General features: G+C 49.0%; 1 protein-coding gene across 3 annotated transcripts in view; it reads left to right on the top strand.

Annotated features, from left to right (window-relative positions):
* The first annotated feature begins 701 nt into the window (after nucleotides 1–701).
* The window catches only part of SMAD3 (SMAD family member 3), a 124,696-nt gene continuing 107,820 nt past the window's right edge, over nucleotides 702–17,577 (top strand). Inside the window, exon 1 of one of the 3 annotated variants that reach the window (XM_070499390.1) lies at nucleotides 702–812. Coding sequence is in view for 2 of the 3 variants with exons in the window: in XM_044764662.2 (XP_044620597.1) it covers nucleotides 2,137–2,342 (206 nt within the window). In the remaining variant the exon portion in view is untranslated. Of the gene's footprint in view, nucleotides 813–1,610; nucleotides 2,343–17,074; nucleotides 17,454–17,577 lie in introns of those variants that run through there. The other 2 variants (XM_044764662.2, XM_044764663.2) reach the window with 2 other exon arrangements.

The raw sequence follows: 17,577 nt of genomic DNA, 5'->3' as shown, positions 1-17,577 counted from the left end.
AGGGCCATCGTGAGGATTAAATCAGAGGACAGCACTTGGGCCACCTGGAATGGAGCAAGCCATCAATAAATGTTGATTGCCTGCCTTCCTTCTCTCTTTTGGTGAGGGCTGGGAAGAAGAGAGTGAAACCTAAGATGACAGAGGCTTCAGAATAGCTAGAGGACCAGCCAGGAATTGGAACCAGGTCGTTAAGCGCCAGTTGGGGTTCAAGGATTCTCTTTTAACGGCCAAGCAGGCCGGGAGTTAGAAGGAGGGGAGGGCGGAGAGGTCGCGCTCCGCAGCAGCAGCTGACAGGCTTGTGGGAGGCCGTTCTCTCCGCAAGGCAGGGACCCCCGCAGCTTCTGGGCTGACTTTGTGGATTCGGCCACACCTCATAGGGTTTTGTAACTCCCCACTGGCTTGAGGGTTTGCAGATAACTTCTTTCTCACCACGGGGGTTTCCTGCTGTTAAAAATAAACAAAGGCCTTAGACACCGGGCTAGAGGCCCGGTAGCGGAGGGTCCGCAGAGAAAGGCCCTGGGGCCCTGGGGTAACTTCTGAAAGCAGCCGAGGGGTCTGTGAGCAGATGCCCCTGAATTCTGCTGGTGGGGAGAAAAGCCCCAGAGCTCCGCAATATCCCGGTGTTTCTTCGCTTCCCGCCAAGGCTAACTGAACACATCAACTTCCTGAGCACTGCCCTTTGGCCACAATTTTTGCGAATTCACAGCTTCGGAAACAAAGCTCTCCCCGCTTCTATTCATCGGGTGTGGAATTTCGGATCTTTCTGTGTCATAGGATTCCAAACACTCTGCAATGTAATTTTTCCCCCAGAGGTAAGTTCGAAAGCGCCCCCATCCATTCCTTCATAAATTCAACAGATGTCTTTGAGGCCTATTTTCTGCCAGGCACTCGATTCACAAGGCCCGAGGGATCCCTGGCTCCAGCTATTATTCAGGGTGTCACTGGGGTCCCCAAATCTCCCCTTCTGAGAGCCCAGTTCTTCCTCCTCCCAAGTCCCTCCTTCGTACACAGTCTCGGGGCTCTCCGCCGGTGTGACCTCACCGATGAGACACTAAGAACTGCCCCAGGTCGCCGGCGCCGGCCCAGGCCCCTGACCGGGATCAGCGCGCGCGAGTCCCAGTGCGCGCCCCGACTTCCTGGGCCTCAGCCTTCCGTGCGCCCTCTCTCGGACCCGGGCGCTCCCAGGGGTGCACCGCCAGCCTTTGGCCTGACGGCGCTCACTCGCCGCGAGTCTAACCCTCTCCGGCCGGCAACTCCAACTGAGCTTCCTGAGTGTGGGTTCCGAGCGGACGCCACCGCCCGAGCCCAGCCCTCCCGCCTGGGGCCCCTCTCGCCGCTCCTTTCCCACGACTTCCTCCCGGCGCCCGCAGGACTTCAGGTCGGGGCCGCGCGGGGTCCTGCGCGCTCCAGCCAGGGCCGCCGCTGTCCCCGGTCGCCCACGTGGGCGTGCTCTGCGCCGGGCGGGGGAAGGCCGGGCGCCCTCCCGGAGGCTGGAGGCGGGCAGGGCGCCCGGGGGAGGAGGCGGCGGGGCGCGGGGGAGGAGGCGGGGAGCCCCGGCGGCAAGGGGGCGGTGACAGCGCTTGGAAAGGAGGCTGCACGCGGATTTGCATGAAACACAGACTGGGAGCGGGCGGGAGCGGGAGCGCTGCGCACGCCCCGGGCCGGCCCAGCGAGCGGGCGAGCGGGCCGGGAAGGAGGAGGGAAGCGGGGAGGCAAGGCTGCCTAGGCGGAGGGATCTGCGCATCAAAGCGAGCGAGGCGAGCAAAGTTTGGCTGGGGGTTGGACTTTCCTTCCTGGAGGCGGCACCCAAACAGCTACCCCGTGCGGAAACCCAAACTTTCTTCTGCCACTCCGAGTCTCGCGGCCGCCGCCTCCGCCCCGCGCTCGGGGCCTGCCCGACCCCGCGCCGCTGTCGTCCGCCTGCCCTTCTCCCCGCCGCCCTTCTCCCCGCCGCGGGAGCCCCGCAGGCTGCAGCGCCGCGGCCCGGCCCGGAGCACGGGCAAGTTCGCCGCGAGTTGAGGTGAAGTTTGGGCGGCCGCGGCCGGCCCCGGCCGAGCTCCCCTCTGCGCCCCCGGCGTCCCGCCGTGCCCAGCCCCGCCGGGGGTGCCCCTTGCCGCCCGCGCGCCCTCCCCAGCCATGTCGTCCATCCTGCCCTTCACCCCGCCGATCGTGAAGCGCCTGCTGGGCTGGAAGAAGGGCGAGCAGAACGGGCAGGAGGAGAAGTGGTGCGAGAAGGCGGTCAAGAGTTTGGTCAAGAAGCTCAAGAAGACGGGGCAGCTGGACGAGCTGGAGAAGGCCATCACCACGCAGAACGTCAACACCAAGTGCATTACCATCCCCAGGTGGGGGTCCGAGCGACCCGGGGGCGCGCCCGCCCGGCCCCATCGCATGGCGTGGCCGGCCGGGTGGGGTTGGAGCGGGAGGGATTGTGTGTGTGTGTGTGTGTGTGTGTGCGCGCGCGCGCGTGTGGATGTGTAAGGGGGGGAGTGGGAGCGCGGGCAGGAAGGGGTTGGAAGGGACCCCAAACAAAACCTCTGGATTTGCAAAGATTCCGAGCCTGGGGCTTCCACGCGGCACTCTCACTTCCAGACCTCACATTCGCTTTTCACCTCCGGGAAAGGGGGTGCTGCTGGAGTTGGCCGCCCCCACTCCGAGGAGCTGCGGCTAGAAGTTGAGGCCCGCTTTGTTCGGCTCCGCGGCCCGGAGCCCCTCCTCCGCCGCCGTCTCCCGCCCCCGCGGCCCGCGCTCGTGGAGGTGGTGGTGTCTCTCCCTTTCTTTTCTTCAGTCCTGTCCCCCCACTTCTTTCCTCCTCAACAGGAATGCAGTCCGTACAGCTGGGGCTGTGGGTGAGGAGCGGGAGCCTCCTGATTGACAGATTCCTTCTTCGTTCCCTCTTTGCCTTCGGGATTAGCATTTTTATCGAGTATTTTTAGACTCGGTTGTGCCAGTCTCCCGCCCCCTCCGCACACACGCACTTTAGTTGCCGTGCGCTGCTCTGACTTTCAAATGAGAGACAAGTGGCAGAGAGTAGGGTCTTCTGCCCTGTCTCCGCCGACTGTCTGTGCTCTCCTTTCAGTTTGAGATGGGGAGTGGACGCTGAACAGAGGGGGCTCAGAGCCGATAAGATAACAAAACACACCCCAAAGTGGGCCTCCATCGGCGCTCGCATTCCTGCAGAGCCCTCCTTCCGAAAGCGCTTTGCCATCTGTCTGGACCTCCTTTATCCTCCACTTCACGCTAGCTAGGTCAGGCGGGAGCTCACAGATGGCTGATAGAAGGGGTCAGTGACTTCTCTCCGCTCCCCAGGCCTTCTTTTAGCTTGGCTACGCCTGGCTGAGAATTGGGGTGTGGGGGTGCACCTTGGCCTCCTGCCTCTCTCTCAGCCCCCTTTAAGGTCTGATTCTGCACCAAGGGAGTATGTATGGGGTGGGGGATGTCCCACAGAGACTGTCATCCTTGCTCCTGGGTCAAGAGTGGACTCCATCCTTGGCCACCTGCTTGGGGCAGCTGTACAGGGGCTGCCAGCCGTGTCAGGCAGGCACAAAGCAACATCTGTCCATGGGAACCGAGGGCAGGCCTCCTCTGGAAATAAATGCCACATATGGTGGGAGTGCTGACTTAAAAAATAATAATTCTTTGAAAACTGGGTGGATCCAGTCAATAAAGGGAGAGGGAAGACGGTGTGCTGTCTGGGAATCACGCTCTGCGCTGTGATGGGGAGCCAGAATCGCCTTCAGCAGAGGTGGTGTGACGTGATGGTCAGTGGGCCCTGGGGGCTGGTCCCCGCTCTTGTTCTTGACTCTTCCTTATCCCTTTGGTGGGGGCTGGGGGTAGGGTGAATGAGTGTCCCACTTCTCCCTCCTGGGCAGGGGTTTGCAGAACCTGCCTTCTTACCTGCCTAGGTGCATTGAGGACACGGGCTTTATGCCTTGAAACAGAAACAAAAATTGGTATCAGTTATAAAATGAGTAGCTGCCTGAAGTGTTTTCCAGTTTACAGAGCACTTTCACATGGTTTTATGAGATTCAGAGAGAAACTAACTCCTGGAAAATAGATAAGGCAGTTTGGCTTAAGATTGATCTCACTTTTAAAGTGGAGAAAACTGGAGGAGAGAGGTGGAGAGGCTTGACACAGTAGACTGAGGTTCTGACCCAAAGTGCTCCTTCTCCTACCCGGTGCTGCTCTTCTCCTTGAAGGCTCTGAGTACGTTCTTTGCTGAATGCCAAGCACTGTTAGCTGGTGGGGGGCGCTGGAGGCGGGGGCAGTGTGGATCTTTGTTGGTGAGGTTGCTGATCTTCAATCTGTGGGCTGGTGACAGCCTGCAGGACAGCCTGGCTTTCCCTGGCCTGGGTGGGAGTTTCCCCTCTGGGGGAGTGTAGCTCTGGCCTGCCTCCGAGGTCCTGCAGCCTGAGCCCTGTGAACGCTTTGGGTGTTTCTGAGAGTTGAGGCTGACTTGCCCGCTGGCCTTCTCATGACTCTGTTAGGACCTCTGGTTGCATCTGGATGCATCTTCTGCTTGCCTGGCAGGAACTTAATGCTGAGGCAGATTTTTTTCATCTTTTCTCAGCTAGGAAACCCAGTTGCTTGGGTGGATCCAGACAAAATGGATTTCCATCCCTGGATTTTGTGCCCACGCCTCTGGGTCACCTTGTCTCCCTTGGCAACAGCTGCTGCTGTTTTGGTCATGGGCAGAAAACTAAAGGCCATGTCTTGGGGAGGTGGCTGGCTAGCCTCATGTTGGTGATATCAGTGTGTCTGCGGAGCCCCATAGATCGTGCTGGTGCCTGTGAAATTGTCTGCTCTGGCCACGCTGCCTTTTATAAGTAGGGCTTTAGAAAGTCGACAAAGGGAAGTGTTTACCCTGTTATCCCACCATGTGTGAGGGGTTGGGCACAGGGTGCTTAAAAGTCCTCTCTGAGATCTGGACCCTGGGGTCTCAGGAGCCCTCAGTCTGGGGAGATTTTGATAAGCGTGTTTTGGCTGATATGTAATCGTGAGCAACAACAGCCACGTTTGGCAATTATAGCTGTAAACTCGGGCCTTCCAGACCGCATGCTTGCTTCTCTGTTACACCAGCTCTCACCTGCTTCAGTGAACAGGCGAGCTGGAGTGATGCAGGCTTACTGATATCAAGAATGTGAAAGAGACCGGTGCCAAGGAAGCGGAGAGAGCTTGATTTAGATACACTGACAGAGGGGCTATCAGGATACGCCAAGGTCTGGCAGGATGGGGGAACTTAGACGAGTTGTATAACAGCATCTCACTCCTCACCTGCTTGCATACCTGAGTAAAGCTACAGGCATCTTCCTGGCCAGTTTATAAGAATGGAGTCATTGCATTTGCCACCGAGAGGGAGAGAAGGTGTGTGTGTTATGTCAGTAACAAGGAGCCAGGCACACTTAAAAATGACAGTTCTGATGGACACTGGTAACTTGTGCTTCCACCGATAATGTGGATCCATGTCTTTCCTGTTCCCAGTTGTTGGGAGCTGGACCAACCTTAAGGCCTGGTTTGTTTGGAAGGGAATTTGGGCATTCTGTGTCAAAGCACCAGGTTCAAAGGAAAATGGGGGAATTGAACCAAATGCCAGGAGTGACACACAGCATCCCTACCCTCTCTGTGCATCTATTCTTTTAGCACGGCCACCTCCTGCTATCTACCTGGATGTTGCTAGGCTACTCTTATTCTAGGGAGAAAGAAAAAGATCCTCATCTTTAATACCTCTTTCTTAGGCATCTGGGGACGGACCTATTACCAAGTCTGCAGGAGCGGCTTCTTTCATACCGTCTGGATCTCAGCATCTCTTGTCCTCCCACCTCTCTCAGGTGCTGCTCAGAGAACCATTCTGTGTAGCCCATTGGAAGCAAGCCCACTTCCGGCTGCCAGGGAGGTGGCCCATCCTCTTTCTCTAGTAAATCTTGATTAGAGGAGTTTCACACAGGGGCTGGGAAGAGGAGGGGCCTGCAGGACCGTGGGTAGCTGACTGTGGGGCTGGCTCAGAGCTCTGGCTGAACCTGGGAGCCACCTGACAGTCCCTTGACATTTGGAACATTAGAACTTGCTGCTTGCACCCAGGAGTTGACCGTTACAGACGGCCCCTTGCTTCCTAATCAAGGGTTACACGTTGGATTTTGTTGATTCGTTGATATTCATTGGCCCCCTTTCATGTCTGAGTCAGTATTCCAGGCCATGGGGCGGGGGGGGGGGGGGGGGGGGGGGGGGCGATGCAGAGATAAATTTGCATTGCAGGTCCCTGCCTTTGAGGAGCTTACACTTTAGTAAGGGAAACATTAATTGGGCTTTATTTGAGCGTCTAAATGCTATTTCTTTATAATTCCTAGCTATCAGAAGAAATACGAGCTCTACCATGGAGTGATTTTTTTGAGGTGGGGGGCCTACAATGTGTCATTTAAATATTGTTAAAGTCACTATGTTAGAAAACAAAATAATGACAGCCATATGCTTTCTCTGGAAAAAGCACAGAATTCAGGGCCTAAATCTTGCCATTTTAATACCTAGATGTCTCAGAGCCTTCATGTCCGCACCTGTCAAGTCAGGATGAGAAAAGGCCTGTGGAAGTGTTTTGTAAACCAGAGAGATTGACAGATGTGTTTTGTTTAGCCCTCTGTGTGTATCATTCATTCATTACTAGATTATTCAGTTATTTATTAAATATCTGCTATGATGAGCAAGGTGGGGGCCTGTTCTCAAGGAGCTCCCTGTCTAGAGTGGGTGACGGACTTGCCCGCTGATACAGGGCGTGAGCTGCAGCCGAGGGAGGTAGTGTCCAGGGTCATGGGGGACAGACAGTTAATGCTGTCAGGAGTAGAGGCAGGGATGCCAATGTGAGGTGGAAAACCAAAACGAGGACGGGAGTTACCATCTGAAGGAAGTTTCCAGACTACAGTAGGATCATACAAACTTTAGGGTATACATGGTGATAGTTGCCTCCAAGAACGAGGGCATCTTTATCTTCCGCCTTTTACTAAACTGAGCGCTGCTATGAATATGTCACCTTCTAGCTTGCACCAAAGGGCTAGTGACCTGTGTGCGGTATTTTACTCCGCTGTAAAGCATTCTCTCTTTGAAGTAAAAAGTAATTTAGTATTGCAAACCTGAAATTCAGGTTTCCTCTTTGGAAACAGTTATTTTAGATACATTAGTTCCGAATATAACAGAGAGGGTTGATAAAAAGTGGACAACTTGGGGATGATTGCGGACGCTTAGAATTTCAGAGTTTTGGTGTGACCTAGCTTTTCATTTCTCTGGTTAACACTCGCTGAAAATAAATCCCTGATTGCGGACGCTTAGAATTTCAGAGTTTTGGTGTGACCTAGCTTTTCATTTCTCTGGTTAACACTCGCTGAAAATAAATCCCTGATTGCGGACGCTTAGAATTTCAGAGTTTTGGTGTGACCTAGCTTTTCATTTCTCTGGTTAACACTCGCTGAAAATAAATCCCAGAAGTCTGAGTTTCTGTATGGACACAAGAGCTTTTAATAATACATTTTTAAAAGTCTTTGCAAGGACGTAAAGTTTTGAACGACAATTCTAATAATAGACAAAAGTCAATGAATACAGTAGTCAGTTCTGGTGGGAAATGCAAGAAGTTGATGAAATTGAGAGAATTTGGCTCAGCTTATCACATCAGGAATCCAATTAAATTGAGTTTTTGAAATATAAATATTGGTTTAATAATGTAAACTTGTAATTGCTGTATTATTATAATGGAAATAAAATTAACACGATTTAATGGACTGAGCGACCATTAATTTTCACTTGTTAATTTATTAGGAGGTCTTAATGCCATTTGATGCACAATACAGCCATGATTCTGTGTGAGCTCCTTTATGAAATAAATGGGACTGAGCAGTGCATGCTTTAAAAATTGAAATCAGACTGTATTCCCGTTAGCTTGTTCTCTCCCCTACTTTATCCACCTCTCCCCCAGCCTCCTGTGCGTGCTCTTACATTCTCTAGGGTGGAACGCAGCTTTCTCAATCAACAAGGCTCATGCATAGTCCTAATTAACTTTTGCCCTTGTCTCCTTTGATGTATTGTTCTATTTAAAAAAAAAATAAACCCCGCCCCCTTCTCCAAATCCATATCTGATAGTGTTGGTCAGCTTAGAGGAGAAGGGCCCAGAAAGGCTGCTCATGAAGGCAGCGTGCTGTGCGTGCAGGGCATGCAGGCGGCTGGGAGGTTTCCCAGCTTTTGCAGACACGAATGGCTACTGCCCTGTTGGATGGGACTAGCTCCCCGCCAAGGAGGCCTGGAATCATCTCTTGACCACTGGCAGCTTCCTGGGCCATGGAGCCTTCAACGCCCCTATCTTCAAGCATGGTGGTTCCTGGAAACAGTTGGAAGTGGCCGTATGAACCCTACCCTGCAGAAGTTTGGCTTCTAATTGTACGCTATTCCAAGTTTTAGAACAAAGATCCTAAGAGAACTGGCCTGCCTCATTTTTATGCTTCCCTGCAGGGCACCTCCCAGGTGTCAAACCCTGTGCTAGGTCGCAGGGACAAAACAGTGGCCAAGGCAGACATCGTCCCTGCCCTCCTGTAGCGTCTCGTCCACTGGCTGCTGCCGTGGGCTCTTTGAAGTTGTACTAATGGTGTATGTGTTCGCTCCAGTTAGTTTGTAAATCCTGTTTTCTTGATGCCAGAAAGCCAAATCCCCCATGCTCTGCAGTTCCTTGACTCCTGATGACAGTAAGTGTGTGCGCGCGCGTGTAACATTATTCTTTGTTTTGACTTAATTGTTTGAGGAGTAACAAATCTATAGCACAAGTCACACTATCCACCGTTGATTATCTGAGGTCTCTGCTGTAAGCAGCAGCTGGCCACAGTGGCACACAGCTGCAGAATGTTTTGACAGAGAGACTCAGTTTAAAATGAAAACACAGCAGAAGCCTATTAATTAAGAAGTTTGGCTAATTCTGGACTAGGCTAAAGTTTATTTAGCAGGCCTTTTCTCCCCATAATTGCTGTCAAAGAAAAATTAGTTATAAACAAGGTTTTGGGGATCATTTTGGTGGCAGGAGTCGGCAGACCTGGGTAGGTTCTAGACTTAGCTCTGTTTCTGATTAGCTGTGTGACCTGGGGCAAGTCACTTAACATCTCTGGGCCGCAGATGAGCTGGAAGATAGGCTAGGTAAGCTCTATTGGAGGGCCTTTCCATCTCTAAAGTGGTTTTCATGCAAACGTTTTAGAAGCTCCCATTTACACGCATCCAGTTGGTCAGTGAATCACAGATCTTTCTTAATTGTTAAGGTCCTTAATCCCTATCAGTCTGGTGCCAATTAATTTATATAAATGAAAGTAGTAAAATTATAATTCAGTCCTTAATTGTGGTTATTTTCCCCCTCTCTCCTCTCTGTGTCTCCCTTACCCTGGGAGTCTAAATCGAGTGAAATTACAAAGGAATGTAAAAATAACAAGACGAGGATATAGACGTGGAGGCTGTGTGTCTTGAGATGCTGTGAGCAGTTTTTCTTCTTTTGTTGCTATTTTTGGCTCTTAGAGCAGGAAGTTTACTTAAACTAATGACCACAAATGCCTAAAAATGGTTAAATGTAAGAGGTAGGCATTATAGAGGATACCTGTGGAAAGTGTTTGCTCATATGTCAGAGTTTACCCAGGAAGCGTCCTTTATTTATTTTCAAGCATCTATATAAAGAAAGGCTGTGCCTGATTGCGCAAGTGTGCGCCTGTTCTCGAGCAGCGCGGGGCTTACGGGTTTAAATCCCAGCTAGGAAATGAAAAGTGAGTTTCCCCCGAAACAGTACTTTTTCTGTATCCCCGGGCTTCCCCTGCTTCCATCTGGGAGGTTTTTCTCCTGAATACTTTGCTGGGAGTCAAGACCAGATGACAGTATTGTTTAAGAAACGCCGTGTGAGAGAGGAGCCAAGATGGCGCCGTGAGTAGTCCTCTTTGTCTCTCGCCCTTCGAGTCTACAATTATTTGGACACTTATCGCTTGACAAAGGATATCCAGACAGCATCTCAGGACGTCTGAGACACCCACGCGACTATACATCGGAAGGCGGATGGACTTTCCTCCGGGAGGATGTGGAAATAGGTGAAGGCTCTCCGACCCCGACGGGCAGCCTGGTACCCGCAAGCGGCTTTCTTCCAACGGACGCCCCCAGAGGATCCACGCACGTCTAGGGCAGGAGCGAGAACACAACAGAGGAGCGACGGTGGAAACAGGTGACCAGAACCCTACCTAAACCCCCTGCAATTACTCCTAAACGCAGAGGGAAACTTTGGAGTTGCACACCTGAGCCCGCGGGGAGAGTCTCTCCCCGCCATTGGCGGGGGGATCCAGCCTGGTGCTCGGGGCGCCCGGAGGGTCCCAGAGAGAGACACGGAGGGCACGGAGATCTCCCAGCTGCCGTTGCCCGCCCCGTGGGACTAGGGATTGCCGGAGATCTCGGAGAGGACCGGGGCGGGGGGAATTTTCAAAGGCCGGTCCTGCGACCCGGAGGGGAAGCGCCGGAGCTCCGCCCGGTCAGCAGACAAAACTCTCTGTCTGCCATTAGCAGAGGGGCCACGCTGAGCATTCACGGCTCCGGGAGAGGCCCGGAGAGAAGCCCTGAGGGCGGGGCGACCCCCAGCTGCCGTTGCCCGCCCCGTGGGGCTAGGGATTGCCGGAGATCTCGGAGAGGACCGGGGCGGGGGGAATTTTCAAAGGCCGGTCCTGCGACCCGGAGGGGAAGCGCCGGAGCTCCGCCCGGGCAGCAGACAAAACCCTCTGCCTGCGGTTAGCAGAGGGGCCACGCCCAGCATTCACGCTCCGGCAGAGGCCCGGAGAGAAGCCCTGAGGGCGGGGCGACCCCCAGCTGCCGTTGCCCGCCCCGTGGGGCTAGGGATTGCCGGAGATCTCGGAGAAGACCGGGGCGGGGGGAACTTTCAAAAGGCCGGTCCTGCGACCCGGAGGGGAAGCGCTGGAGCTCCGCCCAGGCAGCAGACAAAACTCTCTGTTTGCTATTAGCAGAGGGGCCACGCTGAGCATTCACGGCTCCGGCAGAGGCCCGGAGAGAAGCCCTGAGGGCGGGGCGACCCCCAGCTGCCGTTGCCCACCCCGTGAGGCTAGGGATTGCCGGAGATCTCGGAGAGGACCGGGGCCGGGGGAATTTTCAAAGGCCGGTTCTGCGACCCGGAGGGGAAGCGCTGGAGCTCCGCTGGGCAGCAGACAAAACTCCCTGTCTGTCATTGGCAGAGGGGCCACGCCCAGCATTCACGGCTCCGGGAGAGGCCAGGAGAGAAGCCCTGAGGGCGGGGCGACCCCCAGCTGCCATTGCCCGCCCCGTGGGTCTAGGGATTGCCGGAGATCTCGGAGAGGACTGGGGCTGGAGAGAGTTCCAGAGACCCAGCTTAGTAGCCTAGGGGGAAACCCTACAGGCTCACAGCAGCCTTAGGGAAAGCCTCTGCACAGCACCAGTAGAAGGCACCCAGCCGCCAGCCACAAGGCTGGAAGACCCCAGGGCAAAAGCAGCATAACTAGGTGTACTAACCACAGACTGTAGAAGATGCCAATAGCTCTCCTGCGACCTATAGAGGACAAGTGAGATTTGGTGGGTGCCGACAGCAACGGAGCGACAAATATAAGTGATCCCACCCCTGGCTGCTGGAAAAGCCCATAACACCGTTGCAGACCCCAAGGAGAGAGCACATCTAGGTGGGCTGCAACAGTAGGCACCTGCAGCCTGAAGCCCCCCTGTGACGGCCCCCACAGCAGAGGAGGGAATCCAAAGGGCCACTGTGGCTACGAAGAGGGGCCCAGGCCCAGTTAGCAACTACGGACAGGGTTCCTGGTTGGTGAAATATAAACAGCTGCTCCTCCCACCGCAGCAGCTGAAACAAGTGAAAGGAGCAACTAAACTCTATCTCCATGCGGAGGCACAAATCAACAACATCAAGCAATATGAAAAAATACATCAAATCTCCAGAACAGAAAGAAAGCAACAAATACACAGAAAACAATCCCAAAGAAAATGAGATGTATAACCTAAATGACGATGACTTCAAAACAGCCATCATTAAGATTCTCAATGAGTTAAGAGAGAATTCTGACCGACAACTCAACGAGTTCAGGAGCTATGTCACAAAAGAGTTTGATACGATAAAGAAGAACCAAACAGAAATATTGGAAATGAAGAACACAATAGAGGAGATTAAGAAAAATCTAGATGCTCTGAACAGTAGGGCCGATAATATGGAGGAAAGAATTAGCAATTTGGAAGATGGCAATATAGAATTGTTGCAGGCAGAGGAGGAGAGAGAAGCAAGACTTAAAAGAAATGAAGAAACTCTCCGAGAATTATCAGACACAATTAGGAGATGCAACGTAAGGATTATAGGTATACCAGAGGGAGAAGAGAAGGAGAAAGGGGCAGAAAACCTATTCAAAGAAATAATGGCTGAGAACTTCCCAAATCTGGTGAGGGAGATGGATCTTCAGGTGACAGAAGCCAATAGATCTCCAAACTTTATCAATGCAAGAAGACCAACTCCACGGCATATAGTAGTGAAGCTAGCAAGAGTCAACGACAAGGAGAAAATATTAAGGACAGCCAGGCAAAAGAAACTAACCTACAAAGGAACCCCCATCAGGCTATCAGCAGATTTCTCAGCAGAAACTTTACAGGCTAGAAGAGAGTGGAATGATATATTCAAAAATCTGAAGGACAAAAATCTACAGCCGAGAATTCTCTACCCAGCGAAAATATCCTTCAAATACGATGGAGAAATAAAAACTTTCCCAGACAAACAAAAATTAAGGGAGTTCATTGCCACAAAACCTCCTCTTCAGGAAATCCTCAGGAAAACCCTCTTTCCTGAAAAATCCAAAAAAGGAAAGGGGCTACAAAACCAAGAGCAGAGGAGATAAGTAGAAGGACAACAACAGAGAGTAGTAGCTCTACATCAGAACAGATTAAACCATGGGACGAGAAACAAAGGAAACTGAAGAAAACCGGAAAACAAGACACAAAATGGGAGTGGTAGGCCCCCACGTCTCAATAATCACTCTAAATGTAAATGGATTGAACTCCCCAATCAAAAGACACAGAGTGGCAGGATGGATCAAAGAACAAGATCCAACAATATGCTGCCTCCAGGAAACACACCTCAGCCCCAAAGACAAACACAGACTCAGAGTGAAGGGATGGAGAACAATACTCCAAGCTAATAATGAACAAAAGAAAGCAGGTGTCGCTATACTAATATCAGACAAGGTAGATTTCAAAGCAAAACAGATAAAGAAAGATAAAGAGGGACAGTATATAATGATAAAAGGGACTCTCCACCAAGAAGACATAACACTTATAAATATATATGCACCCAACACAGGAGCACCAAAATTTGTAAAGCAACTCTTAATAGAACTAAAAGAAGACATCAACAACAATACAATAATAGTAGGGGACCTCAACACACCATTAACACCAATGGACAGAACATCCAGACAGAAAATCAACAAGGAAATAATAGAATTAAATGAAAAATTAGACCAGATGGACTTAATAGATATATATAGAACACTTCATCCAAAAACAGCAGGTTACACATTCTTCTCAAGTGCACATGGAACATTCTCAAGGATTGACCATATTTTGGGAACCAAAGCAAACATCAATAAATACAAGAGAGTTGAAATAATATCAAGCATCTTTTCTGATCATAACGCTATTAAACTAGAAATCAACTACAAGAAAAAAGCAGAGAAAGGTGCAAAAATGTGGAGACTAAACAACACGCTTCTCAACAAACAATGGATCATTGAAGAAATTAAAGAAGAAATCAAATATTATCTGGAGACAAATGAAAATGAGAACACGACATACCAAATCATTTGGGATGCAGCAAAAGCAGTCCTAAGAGGGAAATTCATCGCAATACAGGCTCACCTCACTAAACAAGAAAAAGCTCACGTAAGCAACCTCAAACGACACCTAACAGAACTAGAAAAAGAAGAACAAACAAAGCCCAGAGTCAGTAGAAGGAGGGAAATAATAAAAATAAGAGCAGAAATAAACGATATTGAAACAAAAAAGACAATAGAAAGGATCAATGAAACAAAGAGTTGGTTCTTCGAAAGAATTAACAAAATTGACAAACCCCTAGCCAGACTCACCAAGAAAAGAAGAGAGAAAGCGCAAATTAATAAAATCAGGAATGAGAGAGGAGAAATCACAACAGATACCAATGAAATACAAGAGATCATAAGAGAATACTATGAAAAACTATATGCCAACAAATTGAACAACCTGGAAGAAATGGACAAATTCCTAGACTCCTACAATCTCCCCAAACTGAATCAGGAAGAAATGGAGAATCTGAATAGACCAATCACAAGAAAGGAAATAGAAACGGTAATCAAAAACCTTCCCAAAAACAAGAGTCCAGGACCAGACGGCTTCTCTGGAGAATTCTACCAAACATTCAAAGAAGACTTAATACCTATTCTCCTCAAACTGTTCCAGAAAATTGAGAAAGATGGAGAACTCCCTAACACATTCTATGAAGCCAACATCACTCTGATCCCCAAACCTGACAAGGACAACACAAAGAAGGAGAACTACAGGCCGATATCACTGATGAACATAGATGCAAAAATCCTCAACAAAATTTTGGCAAACCGATTACAGCAATACATCAAAAAGATTATACACCATGATCAAGTGGGATTTATACCAGGGACACAGGGATGGTTCAACATCCGCAAGTCAATCAACGTGATACACTACATCAACAAAATGAAAAACAAAAACCACATGATCATCTCAATAGACGCAGAGAAAGCATTCGACAAGATCCAACACCCATTTATGATAAAAACCCTCAGTAAAATGGGTATAGAAGGAAAGTACCTCAACATAATAAAGGCCATATATGATAGACCCACAGCCAACATCATACTCAATGGACAAAAGCTGAAAGCCATCCCTCTGAGGACAGGAACAAGACAAGGGTGCCCACTTTCACCACTCCTATTCAACATAGTACTGGAGGTGCTGGCCAGAGCAATTCGGCAGGAAAAAAAAATAAAAGGAATCCAAATAGGTAACGAAGAAGTAAAACTCGCGTTGTTTGCAGACGACATGATCTTATACATAGAAAACCCCAAAGAATCCACAGAAAAACTATTAGAAATAATCAACAACTACAGCAAAGTAGCAGGGTATAAAATTAACGTGCATAAATCAGTAGCATTTCTATACACTAACAATAAACTAACAGAAAAAGAACTCAAGAACTCTATCCCATTCACAATCGCAACGAAAAGAATAAAATACCTTGGGATAAACTTAACCAAGGAAGTGAAGGATCTATACAATGAAAACTACAAGACTTTCTTGAAAGAAATTGACGATGACATAAAGAGATGGAAAGACATTCCTTGCACATGGATTGGAAGAATAAACATAGTTAAAATGTCCATACTACCCAAAGCAATATACAGATTCAATGCTATCCCAATCAGAATCCCAAGAACATTCTTCACAGAAATTCAACAAACAATCCTAAAATTCATATGGGGGAACAAAAGACCACGAATTGCTAAAGCAATCTTGAGCAAGAAAAACAAAGCCGGCGGAATCACAATCCCTGATTTCAAAACATACTACAAAGCTACAGTGATCAAAACAGCATGGTACTGGTACAAAAACAGGTGCACAGATCAATGGAACAGAATTGAAAGCCCAGAGATAAAACCACACATCTATGGACAGCTAATCTTCGACAAAGGAGCAGAGGGCCTACAATGGAGAAAAGAAAGTCTCTTCAACAAATGGTGCTGGGAAAACTGGACAGCCACATGCAAAAGATTGAAAATCGACCATTCTTTTTCACCACACACCAAAATAAACTCAAAATGGATCAAAGACCTAAAGATTAGGCCTGAGACAATAAGTCTTTTGGAAGAGAATATAGGTAGTACACTCTTTGACATCAGTTTCAAAAGAATCTTTTCGGACACTGTAACTCCTCAGTTGAGGGAAACAATAGAAAGAATAAACAAATGGGACTTCATCAGACTAAAGAGCTTCTTCAAGGCAAGGGAAAACAGAATTGAAACAAAAAAACAGCTCACTAATTGGGAAAAAATATTTACAAGCCACTTATCCGACAAAGGGTTAATCTCCATAATATACAAAGAACTCACACTGCTTAACAACAAAAAAACAAACAACCCGATCAAAAAATGGGCAGAGGACATGAACAGACATTTCTCAAAAGAAGATATGAATATGGCCAATAGACACATGAAAAGATGTTCATCATCGCTAATCATCAGGGAAATGCAAATCAAAACTACACTAAGATATCACCTTACCCCCGTTAGATTGGCAAAAACATCCAAAACCAAGAACGACAAATGTTGGAGAGGTTGTGGAGAAAGAGGAACCCTCATACACTGTTGGTGGGAATGCAAACTGGTACAGCCACTATGGAAAACAGTATGGAGATTTCTCAAAAAGTTAAAAATAGAAATACCCTATGACCCAGCCATCCCATTACTGGGTATCTATCCTAAGAACCTGATATCAGATATCTCAAGAGTCCGTTGCACCCCTATGTTCATCGCAGCATTATTTACAATAGCCAAGACGTGGAACCAGCCTACATGCCCAGAAACTGATGATTGGATAAAGAAGATGTGGTATATATACACAATGGAATACTACTCAGCCATAAAAAAAGACGAAATTGGCCCATTCACAACAATGTGGATGGACCTCGAGGGCATTATGTTAAGCGAAATAAGTCAGTCAGAGAAAGACGAACTCTATATGACTCCACTCATAGGTGGAAATTAGTATATTGAGAAGGAGATCTGATCGGTGGTTACCAGGGAAAAGGGGGGGTGGGGGGAGGGCACGGAGGGGGTAGTGGTGTACCCACAACATGACTAACAAAAATGTACAACTGAAATTTCACAAGCCTGTAATCCATCATAACATTAATAAAAAAAAAATAAATAAATAAAAAAAAAAAAAAAAAAAAAAAAAAAAAAAAAAAAAAAAAAGAAACGCCGTGTGAGGGTTTGCCTTTGAAACCTCCAGTTATAAATCTGGTCGCTTCTGCCGCGAAGGGTTGCATCACAGACTGCCAGGCCAAGTTGTAGCTCCAAGGTGTCACCGTTTTTTTGTTTTTCTTTTTTCTTTTAGACTGGACTTTTGAAAATAGTAATGCTTTTTGGGTGTGTGTTTTTTAAAGGTCTGTTTTTACGCTGTCACAGCTCAAAAATGCCAAAAGGCATTTTTTCCTTAAAAAATCACCTCTGGGATAAACCCAAATGTGGAGTAATGCATCCAGAAAGGACTTTTTGAGTAGTTACGAGTGGCTGAAAGCAGGCGCTGATGTTGGAAATGGGGTTTTTCCTCTTGCTTCAAATCCTGCTTGTTGTCAGCTTTCTCATACCCTCATTGGATTCAGACTCAAGGTGAGCCCTCTCTCTGCCCCGGAGGGCGGCGGGGGAAGTGGTTTCTTCTGTTACCTCTTTAAATTTTGTGTGTAGCCATTTATCTCTACCCAAACAGATTCTTAAAATATTACCTGTGGAGTAG

The sequence above is a fragment of the Equus asinus genome, chromosome 2 (assembly GCF_041296235.1).
Source record: "Equus asinus isolate D_3611 breed Donkey chromosome 2, EquAss-T2T_v2, whole genome shotgun sequence".
Lineage (NCBI taxonomy): Eukaryota > Metazoa > Chordata > Mammalia > Perissodactyla > Equidae > Equus > Equus asinus.
The sequence above is the reverse complement of the archived record's forward strand: the minus strand, read 5'-3'. Positions and strand labels throughout refer to the sequence as shown.